This window comes from Osmerus eperlanus, unplaced genomic scaffold, assembly GCF_963692335.1.
Source record: "Osmerus eperlanus unplaced genomic scaffold, fOsmEpe2.1 SCAFFOLD_65, whole genome shotgun sequence".
NCBI lineage: Eukaryota > Metazoa > Chordata > Actinopteri > Osmeriformes > Osmeridae > Osmerus > Osmerus eperlanus.
Window position 1 is genome coordinate 15,224 of NW_026911134.1, and position 18,135 is coordinate 33,358.

General features: G+C 53.2%; 1 protein-coding gene across 1 annotated transcript; it reads left to right on the forward strand.

The window, feature by feature from the left end:
- Nucleotides 1-314: 314 nt before the first annotated feature.
- On the forward strand, nt 315-18,135 carry ell (elongation factor RNA polymerase II). The gene is made up of 13 exons (XM_062455242.1): nt 315-671; nt 10,085-10,126; nt 10,486-10,607; nt 11,494-11,657; nt 12,357-12,531; nt 13,053-13,134; nt 13,229-13,353; nt 14,694-14,784; nt 14,875-15,421; nt 16,074-16,140; nt 16,634-16,805; nt 16,902-16,946; nt 17,030-18,135. Exons 1-13 carry the CDS (start codon nt 537-539, stop codon nt 17,144-17,146), a joined length of 1,884 nt encoding a protein of 627 aa, XP_062311226.1. The 5' UTR covers nt 315-536; the 3' UTR covers nt 17,147-18,135.

Genomic DNA, 18,135 nt, shown 5'->3' on the forward strand with positions numbered 1-18,135 from the left:
CAGTAGGTACAGAAGGGTCTGTTATCGCTTGACTCACTGTTGCCACGTTCAAATGATTGAGTTGCATTCTCACTGCTAGTGTGAGGAGAGTCATCCTTTTTATTGGTCAGTATTTCGTTTGCATCAACATGGACGTACAATTACATAATTACGTTTCCTTGTCTGATGTTATGAACTGGATATTCCCAATTAACTGCTTTATCTGACATTGACGTTTCGTTGACGTAATTGGATGACCTAATGTTTCCTCACGCACGTCTCGGCTCCAGCTGTCCCTGGCTGACCTGCTGAGGGATCATCTCACTTCTACACCGATTCAAATGCACCCACAAAGTATTTGTAGCTATTTGTGCGTTTACGTTAACATAAGCGTATAGTTTTGACATACAAGCAACCTGTTTGTTACAAGTTGTAGACAAGTTTTTTTTTTTTTTATCGTTGTGACCTCATCGCGTACTGATCGTGTGATGAATATTCATTGAAAGTTCTTCAGCTTTTACGACAGAGAGCGTGAGCGTGGTGGAAATCGTAGGAAGATGGCGGCGTTGAAGGAGGAGCAGAGCTACGGGCTGTCCTGTGGACGAGTGAGCAATGGCAGCAATGTATCCGTTTTTCACGTCAAACTCACTGACAGCGCCTTAAAAGCCTTTGAAGGTTATCAGAGCAGCAAGGTGAGTCCGATATTATGTTAAATATATATTTAAACCGCAGACTTACAGTACCTTGGCAGCTGACAGCCTGTGCTAACTAGGCTAAATTGCTAAGCTAGCTAGCTGGCCAACCATTTCAAGTGGGAGCCAAGCTAGCCGCTAAGCTAAGATAGCTAGGCAGTATAAGCTGCTATGCTGTCAACCAATACTGTATTGGCTCAGTGTACTAGCTAGCTAGCTATGTGGAATGGATCAAGCTAACACTTGTGTTGAACAGTAAAAACAATTAAAAACTAGATTTTAGTTTGTCACAAACAGTCTTTAATCACCGCCACGTGTTTCTGATCAATGATAAGCATTCTGTGAAAAACAGAGTTATCTTGGAGACCCTTATTACGACGTTAATTTGTAAACACAGGACGCTGCATGGAATGTTTCGAGCAAAGCCATGCCAGTTTTAGAGCTAGCCAGGGAAGTTATATAGCAGTGTTCTCTTGCCAGTTTGCTTTTTTTCTCGCATCGAGACACTAAAACAATCGTGTTTGTTACGGTTTTTGATTACAAGCGGTTGTAATACATCAGTGACGATACATAAATATGGTTCCCTGCTAACATTGATACTGTGTGGAAGGAGGGACGACAGTATTGTGGAAAAGAGACTCAGTCCATATAGCTATCTTGCTAGTGTTAGTCATCAGGGTGAGTTAAACCCCTACCCCCTCATAGTGCTCGAGTCAAGAGCTAGCCAGTAAGCTAACAGTCCCATCCCTGGCCATGCAGTATTTGCCAGTATTGGTGAACCAACTATTCCGTCTAGCCCCGTCATTTTGTGGAAGTACATTACTTTCAAATTGATTCGACGTTTTGGTTTTCTAGACAGCCTGCCTTCCCCCTCGCTAAAATGTAGGTAGCTGGCCTTGCTAATAAACTTGGCTTGTTAGGTACTTTACATCGGGTTCTGTTTGAGCTAGTTTAGCCGGTGGCCTTCTTATGTTACAGGTTCTATAAATATTTGACAGGGAAAGGCCTGGTCAGGAAAGCTAAACCATGGAGGTTCTCCAACAACCCACTCTGAGGAAGAGACCAGCAATGGGGTGCTCATTTATGAAGCTAAAATTAACCTACATCCTATATTTTGTAAATAAGTTATGTAGCTTTTGAACCAGCCATAGCCGCTTGACAACTTGTTTGTCAATAGAATAAATAGCTCGTCTGTGTTCAGTATTGAAGTTGGCCTGTTAGGAGTTTATCAACAGTGCTCAGCTTAACCCGGAGAGATATAAACTTGTTTTGTAGTCTAGGGGACTCAACTAAACAGATGGTTTATTAGAGAAAATATTCAGTTGGTTGGACTGACAAGTCTAATTCCGGATCAACAAATGTTGTTGATTTCGAAGATGGTCCTCATATGGATGGTCTTGAGCCTGTTTCAGGACAGGTGGACTGGTAGCAGTTGGAGGTTGTATTCTCCTATCAGTGCAGTGGAAGAATGCAGCACTAATGATTGAAATCACATGGATCTGTATCCGAACAAATTCTTCTGTGCTTTTGTGGTCAGCTGAAAACCAGCCAATCGTGTTGAGCGAAGCATGAAGGGTGCTGTGGTACAGCTGTGTTGATTGGACGACAGGAGGCTGTGCTGAGGCAGGGTGTGTTTGGCCGGGACATGAGACGATGCCCAGTGTTGCCTCAGTCTCTTGCTGAGTGCTTTAACACGGTCCTTTACCCAAAGAGGGGGATTTGAACCTGCAACCTCTTGATCTGCACCCACACCCACCCTTAGATGCTTTACACTTCAAGCAAAATCCACATGTTGGTTTCTTCTTCATCTGTGGGTTGTAGGCCCCGGTCTGAGCCTGGTGGAGGTTCATGCAGGCCCCCTGTTGGTGAGGTGCTCTCCTGCTAGCTTTCAGTTTACAGGCTTGTCTTTTGTCTTCTTTCTTTTAGCCAGCTATCAGTTTAGCTAGCCATCTGTAGCTCGCTAGCTATCTGTAGCTAGCCATCCGTAGCTCGCTAGCTATCTGTAGGTAACTATCTATGGGTCACTAGCTAGCCACCTCATCCTGTCTCCTGTGGTCTTGGAGAACAAGGTCTTAGTCACTGTTTGGTCGAGCAGACTGAAGGAGGGGGGAGGAGTCAGCCAGCCAGCAGCACTGGTCCCACGCTGACCTTTGGTGCTGCGCTGCACCGTGAGCTGCTAGCTGAAGCTGATGAGGGTCAAAGGTCAATCCTCCATTGTTAAGGGGCGTCGTCTCTTGGCTCAACAGACTCAAACAAGACCAGCTCCTGGAAGTGAAACAAGACACCACAAATAAGCAGTGGGGATTATAGCTGACAATCACTGCCTTGTGCCTGGGGTTGTGATATCTTGGCCCAGGAAAGACACAGTGTCAGGAGCTATTCCCAAGGTCTGTCTGGCTCTCTGGCTCTCTCTGGATGTTTTTACCGGCTGGTCGGCTTACTAGCTGTCTTCTCTGAGCTTTAGTACTCTGAAGGGCTCTGGCTGTCTGCTTCTGACTCACTGGCTGTCTGCTTCTGACTCACTGGCTGTCTGCCTCTGGCTGTCTGCTTCTGGCTGTCTGCTTCTGACTCACTGGCTGTCTGCTTCTGACTCACTGGCTGTCTGCTTCTGACTCACTGGCTGTCTGCTTCTGGATCACTGGCTGTCTGCTTCTGACTCACTGGCTGTCTGCTTCTGGATCACTGGCTGTCTGCTTCTGGATCACTGGCTGCCTGCTTCTGGCTGCCTGTTTACAGTAACTATTTGGAGCCCCATTATCTACTCGATCAACACAGTACAAAACACGGTTTCACTTTTAGTTATGAAATGTGTTTTGACTAACACCCCTGTTATAAGGGTCTAGAATTATCCCCAGCCATGCGTAATACCGTCTCACTGCAGAAGGATGTTAACTCAGAACTGGGACATGACCAATAACTTGTGGAAATTTCCAGATTTCGTGTTCAGTTTTACCGGGAGAGTCGTCTGTTTTCAGCTGTCCCCGTCGCTTGCTCACATCCTGTTAAGAGCTGCATTATTAATCCTGGTTCTGGGGGCGAGAGGTGTAGTTAAGGAGCCGCCTGGCGTAAGCCTGGCTCTCTGACGTACGGAGAGAGGGAGGGAGCATGCACTGGCCTGTTTTCACATCTGAACGGAAGGTCGTGGTGAACCAGAGGGTTGTTTGTCTGGAGCCTGGGTTGTCTGGCAGGGAGGGAGAAAGTCCAGGGTAGGAGGGGGGCTGGAAGGCAGGCAGGTGGGGGTATAGGAGGGGGGCTGGAAGGCGCGTGACTGGGAGGCAGGTGAGGGGAAGGGGGGAGCTGGGGGGAGGGGGAGGTGGGGGGTAGGAAGACATTGATTTTGAATAATGATACAGAATGCAAATATAACTGCCCTACTATGAAGATCGGGTGGAGATTATCACCCAGATATAACCTGTACAGCTGCAGGTGGGGACAGATATCACCTGCACCTGTACAGCTGCAGGTGGGGACAGGTGATCAGTGTGTCTGTCTGTCTCTCCCTGTTTACACAGTACACGGGTACTGCACTCGTTACAGGACTGTCTTCACAAACCATAACTCTCCACATGAAACGCTTTTAGCAACACGCAGCTTCAGCTCCTCTCAGTAGCAGCAGCTTTCAGCTATGTGAGCATGGACTCCCGTCATGCTGTGGTCAGTCTCCGGAGCCAAGACCAGGCAGCAGAGGAGGAATGCGTCAGTGCTGCCAGAAGAAATCTCACCAGAAGAAATCTCACCAGAAGTTGCTAGTGGCTCCCTGAAATGTCTTGGAGCTGATGTTATGTTAGTTAGCTTAGCACAAGCTAGCTTAGCACAAGCTTAGCACAAGCTTAGCTAGCGTAACACCTCTCAAGCCCTATTGGGACACAGGCAGGTCACAGCCAGCCCCTGGTTGGACAGCCAGCCCCTGGTTGGAGCCATGGTAATTTAAGGAATGCTGACTCGCCAGTTTGGATGAGACAGGCTGAGAGTCACTCCTGAAGCACCAGGTAGTCAGTCGAGCTGGCTGACTGCTTAATCATGCAGTCAGGCTTTTTAATGCTGGCTGGCTGTTTAACCCTGCCTAAAGGTAGACAGCCAAGCAGGCAGGCAGATAGACGGGCATGGAAGAAGCTGAGCAGGTCTTTGAAAGAAGTCTGCCATGTCTGCCTCCTGCTGGGTGAGATGACTCCAGGGCAGGAGAGAGGACGTGGCCCCACAGCTGGGTTCCTGTGGTGGAAGAGGACTCTACACACCCAGAGGACTCTCTAAACGCCCATAGGACTCTCTGAACGCCCAGAGGACTCTCTGAACGCCCAGAGGACTCTCTGAACGCCCAGAGGACTCTCTGAACACCCAGAGGACTCTCTAAACGCCCAGAGGACTCTCTAAACGCCCAGAGGACTCTCTAAACGCCCAGAGGACTCTCTAAACGCCCAGAGGACTCTCTAAACGCCCAGAGGACTCTCTAAACGCCCAGAGGACTCTCTCTACACACCCAGAGGACTCTCTAAACGCCCAGAGGACTCTCTAAACGCCCAGAGGACTCTCTAAACGCCCAGAGGACTCTCTAAACGCCCAGAGGACTCTCTAAACGCCCAGAGGACTCTCTAAACGCCCAGAGGACTCTCTAAACGCCCAGAGGACTCTCTAAACGCCCAGAGGACTCTCTAAACGCCCAGAGGACTCTCTAAACGCCCAGAGGACTCTCTAAACGCCCAGAGGACTCTCTAAACGCCCAGAGGACTCTCTAAACGCCCAGAGGACTCTCTAAACGCCCAGAGGACTCTCTAAACGCCCAGAGGACTCTCTAAACGCCCAGAGGACTCTCTAAACGCCCAGAGGACTCTCTAAACGCCCAGAGGACTCTCTAAACGCCCAGAGGACTCTACACACCCAGAGGACTCTCTACACGCCCAGAGGACTCTCTACACGCCCAGAGGACTCTCTAAACGCCCAGAGGACTCTCTAAACGCCCAGAGGACTCTCTAAACGCCCAGAGGACTCTCTAAACGCCCAGAGGACTCTCTAAACGCCCAGAGGACTCTCTAAACGCCCAGAGGACTCTCTAAACGCCCAGAGGACTCTCTAAACGCCCAGAGGACTCTCTAAACGCCCAGAGGACTCTCTAAACGCCCAGAGGACTCTCTAAACGCCCAGAGGACTCTCTAAACGCCCAGAGGACTCTCTAAACGCCCAGAGGACTCTCTAAACGCCCAGAGGACTCTCTAAACGCCCAGAGGACTCTCTAAACGCCCAGAGGACTCTCTAAACGCCCAGAGGACTCTCTAAACGCCCAGAGGACTCTCTAAACGCCCAGAGGACTCTCTAAACGCCCAGAGGACTCTCTAAACGCCCAGAGGACTCTCTAAACGCCCAGAGGACTCTCTAAACGCCCAGAGGACTCTCTAAACGCCCAGAGGACTCTACACACCCAGAGGACTCTACACGCCCAGAGGACTCTCTACACGCCCAGAGGACTCTCTAAACGCCCAGAGGACTCTCTACACGCCCAGAGGACTCTCTCTACACGCCCAGAGGACTCTCTAAACGCCCAGAGGACTCTCTACACGCCCAGAGGACTCTCTACACGCCCAGAGGACTCTCTACACGCCCAGAGGACTCTCTACACGCCCAGAGGACTCTCTACACGCCCAGAGGACTCTCTAAACGCCCAGAGGACTCTCTAAACGCCCAGAGGACTCTCTAAACGCCCAGAGGACTCTACACGCCCAGAGGACTCTCTAAACGCCCAGAGGACTCTCTAAACGCCCAGAGGACTCTCTAAACGCCCAGAGGACTCTCTACACGCCCAGAGGACTCTCTACACGCCCAGAGGACTCTCTACACGCCCAGAGGACTCTCTACACGCCCAGAGGACTCTCTACACGCCCAGAGGACTCTCTAAACGCCCAGAGGACTCTCTACACGCCCAGAGGACTCTACACGCCCAGAGGACTCTATGAACGCCCAGAGGACTCTATGAACGCCCAGAGGACTCTATGAACGCCCAGAGGACTCTCTACACGCCCAGAGGACTCTCTACACGCCCAGAGGACTCTCTACACGCCCAGAGGACTCTCTACACGCCCAGAGGACTCTCTACACGCCCAGAGGACTCTCTACACGCCCAGAGGACTCTCTACACGCCCAGAGGACTCTCTGAACGCCCAGAGGACTCTCTGAACGCCCAGAGGACTCTCTGAACGCCCAGAGGACTCTCTGAACGCCCAGAGGACTCTCTGAACGCCCAGAGGACTCTCTGAACGCCCAGAGGACTATCTGAACGCCCAGAGGACTCTCTGAACGCCCAGAGGACTCTCTGAACGCCCAGAGGACTCTCTGAACGCCCAGAGGACTCTCTGAACGCCCAGAGGACTCTCTGAACGCCCAGAGGACTCTCTGAACGCCCAGAGGACTCTCTGAACGCCCAGAGGACTCTCTGAACGCCCAGAGGACTCTCTGAACGCCCAGAGGACTCTCTGAACGCCCAGAGGACTCTCTGAACGCCCAGAGGACTCTCTGAACGCCCAGAGGACTCTCTGAACGCCCAGAGGACTCTCTGAACGCCCAGAGGACTCTCTGAACGCCCAGAGGACTCTCTGAACGCCCAGAGGACTCTCTGAACGCCCAGAGGACTCTCTGAACGCCCAGAGGACTCTCTGAACGCCCAGAGGACTCTCTGAACGCCCAGAGGACTCTCTGAACGCCCAGAGGACTCTCTGAACGCCCAGAGGACTCTCTGAACGCCCAGAGGACTCTCTGAACGCCCAGAGGACTCTCTGAACGCCCAGAGGACTCTCTGAACGCCCAGAGGACTCTCTGAACGCCCAGAGGACTCTCTGAACGCCCAGAGGACTCTATGAACGCCCAGAGGACTCTATGAACGCCCAGAGGACTCTCTACACGCCCAGAGGAACAGCTCTAGGATGTAGTCTGGCTCGTTGTACAACTGGATCCTAGTTGGATCATACCACCTCTTCTGTGGGGGATGGGAACAGCAGACAATTCTACGGATGGTGGCTGAGGTCTGCTGGTATCATTTTAGGCCTTCTATTGGTGTGTAACTAGGCTAGGCTAGGTCTTCTCAGGTCTACGTCTCTTGGTGAGTAGTGAGGCTAGGAGGGAAGTGAAGTTGGTGTGCCCTGCTGTTGTGGAAACCTTATAGCCGTGATCAGATTCACCTGTGCTATCTAGCAGGCAGCTGGTGCATGTCTGTCTGTCTCAGCCCTCCCCCCCTCTCTCTAGGGTTAAGGTCTGTCTGTCCCCTTCTCTGTCTCAGCCCCCCCCCTCCCCCCCTCTCTCTAGGGTTAAGGTCTGTCTGTCCCTTTCTCTGTCTCAGCCCCCCCCCTCCCCCCCTCTCTCTAGGGTTAAGGTCTGTCTGTCCCCTTCTCTGTCTCAGCCCCCCCTCCCCCCCTCTCTCTAGGGTTAAGGTCTGTCTGTCCCCTTCTCTGTCTCAGCCCCCCCCTCTCTCTAGGGTTAAGGTCTGTCTGTCCCCTTCTCTGTCTCAGCCCCCCCCTCTCTCTAGGGTTAAGGTCTGTCTGTCCCCTTCTCTGTCTCAGCCCCCCCTCCCCCCCTCTCTCTAGGGTTAAGGTCTGTCTGTCCCCTTCTGTCTCAGCCCCCCCCCTCCCCCCCTCTCTCTAGGGTTAAGGTCTGTCTGTCCCCTTCTCTCTCAGCCCCCCCCTCCCCCCCTCTCTCTAGGGTTAAGGTCTGTCTGTCCCCTTCTCTGTCTCAGCCCCCCCCTCTCTCTAGGGTTAAGGTCTGTCTGTCCCCTTCTCTGTCTCAGCCCCCCCCTCCCCCCCTCTCTCTAGGGTTAAGGTCTGTCTGTCCCCTTCTCTGTCTCAGCCCCCCCCTCTCTCTAGGGTTAAGGTCTGTCTGTCCCCTTCTCTGTCTCAGCCCCCCCCTCTCTCTAGGGTTAAGGTCTGTCTGTCCCCTTCTCTGTCTCAGCCCCACCCTCCCCCCCTCTCTCTAGGGTTAAGGTCTGTCTGTCCCCTTCTCTGTCTCAGCCCCCCCCTCCCCCCCTCTCTCTAGGGTTAAGGTCTGTCTGTCCCCTTCTCTGTCTCAGCCCCCCCCTCCCCCCCTCTCTCTAGGGTTAAGGTCTGTCTGTCCCCTTCTCTGTCTCAGCCCCCCCCTCCCCCCCTCTCTCTAGGGTTAAGGTCTGTCTGTCCCCTTCTCTGTCTCAGCCCCCCCCTCTCTCTAGGGTTAAGGTCTGTCTGTCCCCTTCTCTGTCTCAGCCCCCCCCTCCCCCCCTCTCTCTAGGGTTAAGGTCTGTCTGTCCCCTTCTCTGTCTCAGCCCCCCCCTCTCTCTAGGGTTAAGGTCTGTCTGTCCCCTTCTCTGTCTCAGCCCCACCCTCCCCCCCTCTCTCTAGGGTTAAGGTCTGTCTGTCCCCTTCTCTGTCTCAGCCCCCCCCTCTCTCTAGGGTTAAGGTCTGTCTGTTCCCTTCTCTGTCTCAGCCCCCCCCTCTCTCTAGGGTTAAGGTCTGTCTGTCCCCTTCTCTGTCTCAGCCCCCCCCTCTCTCTAGGGTTAAGGTCTGTCTGTCCCCTTCTCTGTCTCAGCCCCCCCCCTCTCTCTAGGGTTAAGGTCTGTCTGTCCCCTTCTCTGTCTCAGCCCCACCCTCCCCCCCTCTCTCTAGGGTTAAGGTCTGTCTGTCCCCTTCTCTGTCTCAGCCCCACCCTCCCCCCCTCTCTCTAGGGTTAAGGTTAGCTCTGTAGAACGTTCTGGACTCAGAGAATAGTGACATGTCAGCAGCAGCCTATTGTGAGGTACACACACACGTACACTCTCAGCGGTTGGGCTTGCCTCCAGGCCTTGCTGCAGGAATGCTGCTGTATTGATTATAGCCTAGCTGTGAAGCCGCACCACCCAGCGATGGAAACATCACAAAAATGTCAGCTTCATAAGCCTCCTCCTGGTTGGCTGGCCCTACACCAATAGCTGGCTGTTTTACTGGCTAGTGACTGTGTTGGAAAACCAATCAGAACGACAGATGGTAGAATTGCTGATCTCTAGGAAGAATGGCTCAGATTCATTCAGATTTAATGTTGAAAACTCTTTTTTTCTTGGGTTGGTGTCTGTCTCCCGTGTATCCACTTCCACCCTCTTCAGAAATGGCTCTGTGTGTGTGTGGGGGGGATTTGAACCTGCTACCTCTTGATTAGAAGTACTCCACTACTGTGCATCCCCACCCCTGTGGTATGATATTGTTGTTATAAGTCTGAGTGGAGGAGGGTGGAGACCCAGGGTTAGTGGGGGTGGAGGAGGGTGGAGACCCAGGGTTAGTGGGGGTGGAGACCCAGGGTTAGTGGGGGTGGAGACCTAGGGTTAGTGGGGGTGGAGGAGGGTGGAGACCTAGGGTTAGTGGAGGTGGAGGAGGGTGGAGACCCAGGGTTAGTGGACGGAGCTGTTTTCTGACTGGTTTCTCCTCTCTCCTCAGGGCCTGACCTCACCACTCATCCGCTTCACCGGAAACCAAGGAGTGAGTACCTTCAGTCTTTTCATCCATCTCGCTCTCTCTCGCTTTCTCTGACTTTCATCTTTTAATTCCCAACTCTCTTCTCTTGCCATTTCCTTCTCTCTCCCTCCTCTCCTCTTGGTAAAGCAGAGCAGTCATGGGTTAGGGTTTACAGTGTTTACTCTCTTATCACTGCTGCTGCACAATCATTAACTGGACGTGTGCCTGGTGTGGTGCGTGTGTGTGTGTTGGTCTTATCAACTGGATAAACAAGTTTGTGGTAAACTGGTGTGCCCCTCCCTCTGCTGTGTGTCATGAGGAACTTTGTGTCCTGGGTACTGATATTGATTCACTGATTTGAATGTATTTTCTTTCTGTTTCAGAAAATCGTAATCCCTCGATCGGAGAACCCCAGTGAGCTGCAGACGTTTACCTTCTACCTGTCCAACGTGGGCCGGGACAACCCCCAGGGCAGCTTCGATTGCATCCAGCAGTACATCACCAGGCAGGGACTCACACACACACACACACACGCTCCCTCTCTCCCTGCTCCCTCTCTCCCTGCTCCCTCTCTCCCTGCTCACTCTCTCCCTGCTCCCTCTCTCCCTGCTCCCTCTCTCCCTGCTCCCTCTCTCCCTGCTCCCTCTCTCCCTGCTCCCTCTCTCCCTGCTCCCTCTCTCCCTGCTCCCTCTCTCCCTGCTCCCTCTCTCCCTGCTCCCTCTCTCCCTGCTCCCTCTCTCCCTGCTCACTCTCTCCCTGCTCCCTCTCTCCCTGCTCCCTCTCTCCCTGCTCCCTCTCTCCCTGCTCCCTCTCTCCCTGCTCACTCTCTCCCTGCTCACTCTCTCCCTGCTCACTCTCTCCCTGCTCACTCTCTCCCTGCTCCCTCTCTCCCTTCTCCCTCTCTCCCTGCTCCCTCTCTCCCTGCTCACTCTCTCCCTGCTCCCTCTCTCCCTGCTCCCTCTCTCCCTGCTCCCTCTCTCCCTGCTCACTCTCTCCCTGCTCACTCTCTCCCTGCTCACTCTCTCCCTGCTCCCTCTCTCCCTGCTCACTCTCTCCCTGCTCACTCTCTCCCTGCTCCCTCTCTCCCTGCTCCCTCTCTCCCTGCTCCCTCTCTCCCTGCTCCCTCTCTCCCTGCTCACTCTCTCCCTGCTCACTCTCTCCCTGCTCACTCTCTCCCTGCTCACTCTCTCCCTGCTCACTCTCTCCCTGCTCACTCTCTCCCTGCTCCCTCTCTCCCTGCTCCCTCTCTCCCTGCTCCCTCTCTCCCTGCTCCCTCTCTCCCTGCTCCCTCTCTCCCTGCTCCCTCTCTCCCTGCTCCCTCTCTCCCTGCTCACTCTCTCCCTGCTCCCTCTCTCCCTGCTCACTCTCTCCCTGCTCACTCTCTCCCCCAGTGAGGGCGGTGTGCAGCTGGACTGTGTGGGAGGCATCCAGGACAAGCTGACGGTGTGCGCTACAGACGACTCGTACCAGAAGGCCCGTCAGAGCATGGCCCAGGCCGAGGAGGAGACGCGCAGCAGGGGGGCCATCGTCATCAAGCCTGGAGGCCGCTACCTGGGTACCACACACACCACACACACCACACACACCACACACACACCACACACACACACCACACACACCACACACAACACACACAACACACACACACACCACACACACACCACACGCACCACACACACCACACACCACACACACACCACACACACACCACACACACCACACACACCACACACACCACACACACCACACACACACCACACACACCACACCACACACACCACACACACCACACACACCACACACACCACACACACCACACACACCACACACACCACACACACCACACACACCACACACACCACACCACACACACCACACCACACACCACACACACACCACACACACCACACACACCACACACACCACACACACCACACACACCACACACACCACACACACCACACACACCACACACACCACACCACACACACCACACCACACACACCACACCACACACACCACACCACACACCACACACCACACACCACACACACCACACACACCACACCACACACACCACACCACACACACCACACCACACACCACACACCACACACACAACACACAACACACACAACACACACAACACACACACCACACACACACACACCACACACACACACACCACACACACCATCGTCATCAAGCTTGGGTAACGCTGTGCTGACACCTACCTCTAACCGCCCTCCCCCAGGTAAGAAGGTTCAGATCCGCAAGCCGGCCCCGGGGCTGTCGGATGTGGCCCCCTCCAGGCGAACCTCTCGGCCAGTCATCATCTCCAGCAGCACCGGCAAGAAGGTCGCCACGACGACGCAGCCCCGCCCACTGAGGGAGCGGCTGACTCACCTGCTGGCTCTGAAGCCGTACAGGTACGATAGCAAGCTAACAAGCTAACAGTCTTACAGGTATGATTACAAGCTAACAGTCTTACAGGTACGGTAACAAGCTAACAGTCTTACAGGTACGGTAACAAGCTAACAGTCTTACAGGTATGCTAACAAGCTAACAGTCTTACAGGTATGCTAACAAGCTAACAGTCTTACAGGTACGGTAACAAGCTAACAGTCTTACAGGTATGCTAACAAGCTAACAGTCTTACAGGTATGCTAACAAGCTAACAGTCTTACAGGTATGCTAACAAGCTAACAGTCTTACAGGTATGCTAACAAGCTAACAGTTTTACAGGTATGCTAACAAGCTAACAGTCTTACAGGTATGCTAACAAGCTAACAGTCTTACAGGTATGATAGAAAGCTAACAGTCTTACAGGTACAATAACAAGCTAACAGTTTTACAGGTATGTTAACAAGCTAACAGTCTTACAGGTATGATAGCAAGCTAACAGACTTACAGGTACGGTAGCAAGCTAAGACAATTGTTTTTGTTCCAGGAAGCCAGAACTGGTGCTGAGGCTGCAGAAGGACGGCCTCTCTCCTCTGGACAAGGATGCTCTGGACGGGCTGCTGCAGCAGGTACGCACACACACACACAGGTATACACCTACACATGCACGCGCACACACACATCCACACAACATGCTCTATGTATAATAATGTGTGTGTGCAGGTGGCTAACTTGAGCGGGAGAGACAACACGTTCACCTTGAAGGAGGCTCTGTTCAGGGAGGTGCAGAGAGACTGGGCCGGCTACTCTGAGGGGGATCAACAGCTGCTCAGGCGCATCCTGGTCCGGTACGACCCCCTCACCTGTGTGTGTGTGTGTGTGTGTGTGTTACGTTTCACATGTTGTGTATGTGTTTTACGTTTCACTCGTGTGTGTGTGTGTGTGTGTGTGGGTGTTGTCATGTTTTATTCATGTAGCAAACCCTTTCCTCCAAAACCTGCTCTCTGTTGTTCTACACAGTACGTATGGTGTGGTGTTACATACCGTAGGACTTCAGGAATATAATAAGTATTATTGGCGTTAGGAGGCAGGGTTGGAGCGTTTCTGGTAGATGGACTGACGGGCTCACGCTCAGCTGGGAAACCCAGCGGCATGTGTTGCCAGGCAGAATAGAGGTTCTGATGAGGGAGAATGGTGTAGGACATCCCTGCTCTCAACATCTTCTGCTCTCTCGCTCTCTCTCTCTCTCTCTCTCTCTCTCTCTCTCTCTCGCTCTCTCTCTCGCTCTCTCTCTCTCTCTCTTTGTCTCTGTCTCTCTCTTTGTCTCTGTCTCTCTCTTTGTCTCTCTCTGTCTCTCTCTTTGTCTCTGTCTCTCTCCCTCTCTCTCTGTCTCTCTCTCTGTGTGTGTGTGTGTGTGTGTGTGTGTGTAGACCACAGCAGTAACGGTCTCCAGCTATATTTAGCTTCTCTTAGTTTGGCTCCAGAGCAAAATCAGCTGCCCCCCACCACATGCACACACAGACACATACATACACACACACACGTGTCTACACAGAATCGTAGACTTGGGATGCAAACACACACTGCGCGCACACACTACACACACAGACCCCCCCTCCTCCAGCAGAATGTTGGGAGGCTTGTGATGCAACAGTGTTCCAGCACATGCTGATCCATGTGTAAGCCAGTCCAGCCTGCCTGCCACACTGCCCTGCCTACTTGCCTGTCACACTGTCCTACCTGCCTGTCACACTGTCCTGCCTACCTGTCACACTGTCCTGCCTGCCTGTCACACTGTCCTGCCTGCCTGTCACACTGTCCTGCCTGCCTGTCACACTGTCCTGCCTGCCTGTCACACTGTCCTGTCTGTCACACTGCCCTGCCTGCCTGTCTGTCACACTGTCCTGTCTGTCACACTGCCCTGCCTGTCTGTCACACTGTCCTGCCTGTCACACTGCCCTGCCTGTCTCACTGTTTAACTCTAGCCTGGCTGTCTGTTGGGGTGGGGTCTAGACTGCTAACTATCCCTCACTGCCCCTTTCTGGCAGCTCTCTCCTCCAGCTCCTCACTGCCCCCTGCTGGCAGCTCTCTCCTCCAGCTCCTCACTGCCCCCTGCTAGCAGCGCTCTCCTCCAGAGGTGACCCTTCTTGGTGACTTCCTGTGTCTTTTCTTTTGTGGTTTCTGACAGGAAACTGTGCCAGGCCCAGAGCAGTACAGTCCCTCCCCCAGAGCCCCCCCCCAGCCCCCCCAAGGAGCCCCCCAACAGCTCCCCCTCACAGGTCAGTCTCTCCCTCTCTCTCCCTCCCTCCCTCTCTCCTCCGTATGTGTTTACTGATTGTGTTAACGTCCATCCTTCTGTGTTGCTGTAGAAACGCCCTGCGTCTGAGTTCATAGACCCCCTGGCCAATAAGAAGCCCAGGATATCTCACCTGGCCAGCAAGGCCACGGCCGGGACGATCAACGGCAAGCTGAACGGGAAGGAGGCGGGTGGCGGCGCAGAGGGCGTGACATCATCATCGTGCGCCCCGGGCCCCCTGCTGGAGCTGACCCGCCCCTTTGAGCCTCTCTCTGACGTCAGCAACGACTCCAGCCACAACGGCAGAGACCCCGACCCCCTGGAGGCCGTGGCTGAGAGGCTGAGCCAGCCCCCAGGCCCCCCTGCCCCCCCTGCCCCCCCTGGCCTGGCCTGTTCCTCCCCGGGACACCCCGCACCAGAGCCCCCCCGCACCAGCACCCCCCCCCTCCACGGCAAGTCCAAGAAGAAGTCCAAGAAACACAAAGACAAAGACAAGAAGGAGAGAGAGAGGGAGAGAGAGAAGGAGAGGGAGTGTGTATCGGACCCTAAGAGGCCTTGTGATGTAATTTCCTCCAGCCCTGAAAATCTCAAGAGCACCAGTATTCCACACAGGAGCACAGGTGAGACCACACACTACACACACCACACACTCCACACACTACACACACCACACACTACACACACCACACACTACACACACCACACACTACACACACCACACACACCACACACTACACACACCACACACTACACACTACACACACCACACACTACACACACCACACACTACACACACCACACACTACACACACCACACACTACACACACCACACACTACACACACCACACACTACACACACCACACACTACACACACCACACAATACACACACCACACACTACACACACCACACACTACACACTACACACACCACACACTACACACACACTACACACACACACCACACACTACACACACCACACACTACACACACCACACACACACACCACACACCACACACACACACCACACACTACACACACCACACACACACTACACACACCACACACACACACCACACACTACACACACCACACACACACTACACACACCACACACACACACACACACACTACACACACCACACACTCCACACACCAACACACATGATGTGCTTCTGACGGTCTCTCCGTCTCTCTGCCATCTCTGTGGTAACCGTGTCATCTTGACGGCCTCTGTGGTAACCGTGGGATGATGCGTTTCCTGTCCCAGATGTGAACGGCGTGTGTGACAGTGCCAGTGTGCCCTCTTCATCCTCCTACACGGCTGATTACCTAACGTAAGGAACTTCCTGCTGTCTCACATGACACTGTCACATGACACGAGGACAGTAAGACATTCTGGTGACATGTTAGAGCTGCTGGTCTGATGTCGAGCCCGACCGATAAAATAATTTTAAGGCCGATACCGCTACAAATATTTGGTGATTTTAAAAATCCGATATTCCGATGTATCAGCCGATGTATATAAAAAATTAATAAAAAAAACTCCAGGAACAGGTAACAAAAACAGATTTCCCTAACATTCTGCCCGACTCTGGCTGGATCAGCTGGTTGTAGGGTTTGTGGTGTTCTAAACGCATGTTGCCAACAGGGATGTTGTAGAGTGCCCTCTGGTGGACAAACTATGCAACGCCAACACTAATAACATGGTTGAAGGGTCTTTCGTCCGTAAAAAAAAAAAAAAACTATGATATCGGCCCGCCGATAAATCGGTCGGGCTCTAGTCTGATGTTTCTGTCTGTGTGTTGTCTCCTTCCTGTACGTGAACAGGAAGTACAGAGTGGTAGTATCTCCAGAGCAGCGGCAGCTCTATAAGAATGACTTCAACAGTGAGTACTCTGAGTACAGAGGTCTGCATGCCCGCATCGAGGGCATCACCCGCCAGTTCAGCCTGCTGGACACCCAGCTCAAACAGTTGCCCCAGGGAACCGACAAGTACAAGGTACACACACACACACACACACACACACACACATTGTTGTGCACCAGCCAGGTTGCTTTCCTCCCACCTCTGATCTCCTCCCCTCTCTCTCTCCAGACGATCCACAATCAGATCCTGCAGGAGTATCGCAAGATTAAAAAGGTAAAAGCTGCTGTTTCTATCTGCTGTAACCAGCACCTGGAAAATACTCCTTGAAATGCTGACTGGTCTCACTCTCTCCCCAGACGAACCCAAACTATATCCAAGAGAAGAATCGCTGTGAATACCTACACAACAAACTGGCACATATAAAGAGACTGATAGCAGAATACGACCATCAGCAGCTTCAGGACTGGCACTAGACTCCTCCCTCCTGCTGCTTCTCCTGCAGGTGTGGAGGAGGTGTGGAGGAGGTGTGGAGGAGGTGGGGAGGCCGTATTGCTCTGGTGGAGTCATCGCCCTCGAGTTCCAGACTTCATCTCCTTTCATCCCCTCCTTCCTCTCGTTTTGGAAGACTGGCGTGTTTAACCTGACACACACTCTCACACACACAGTCTCTTACAGTGTTGGATGCCAGATGATGTGTGGTCTGTCTCTCTGCTGCACGTACCACCCCCCGTGTGTGTGTTCAGGGAGGAGGGGGTGGAGTGAGCAGGTGATGTGTTGAGAACAGGAAGCAGGAAGCTGTTGTCAAGGACGTCTGCTATGATGGGTCCTGTACTGACATGGAAGGTTCACAAGCTGAACTCAGTTTCACCATGTTTATTTTCCTCTGGCTTTTTATTTATTATCTTATTTTTGGTGGCTAAAGAAGGGGCTTCCTCCATGGTGTGAGAGGGGGGGCTTCCTCCATGGTGTGAGAGGGGGGGCTTCCTCCATGGTGTGAGAGGGGGGGCTTCCTCCATGGTGTGAGAGGGGGGGCTTCCTCCATGGTGTGAGAGGGGGGGCTTCCTCCATGGTGTGAGAGGGGAACTTGATTACCCCCCTCCCTCCCCCCCCCCCCAGTCTGTGGGTGTCTGGGCCCTCTGGTGCAGGTCATCACTGTAATGATCCTGTCTGAGAGATGGAGCGGCTCTGAGAGATGGAGCGGCTCTGATGCAGAGAACACTTCCAGATCTGCTTCTCAAGCGTCCTCTACTAATGTCTTAACATGGGAGGGGGTTTAGCCTTGGATGGATTAACCTGGGATGGATTAACCTGGGATAGGGAGTCTTAACTAGATGCATGTGGCTGGAGGTGGTCCTGTCTCTTTCTCTAACCTCCCTCTCTCCTCTCTTTCTCTAACCTCCCTCTCTCCTCTCTCTCCTCTCTTTCTCTAACCTCTCTCTCTCCTCTCTTTCTCTAACCTCCC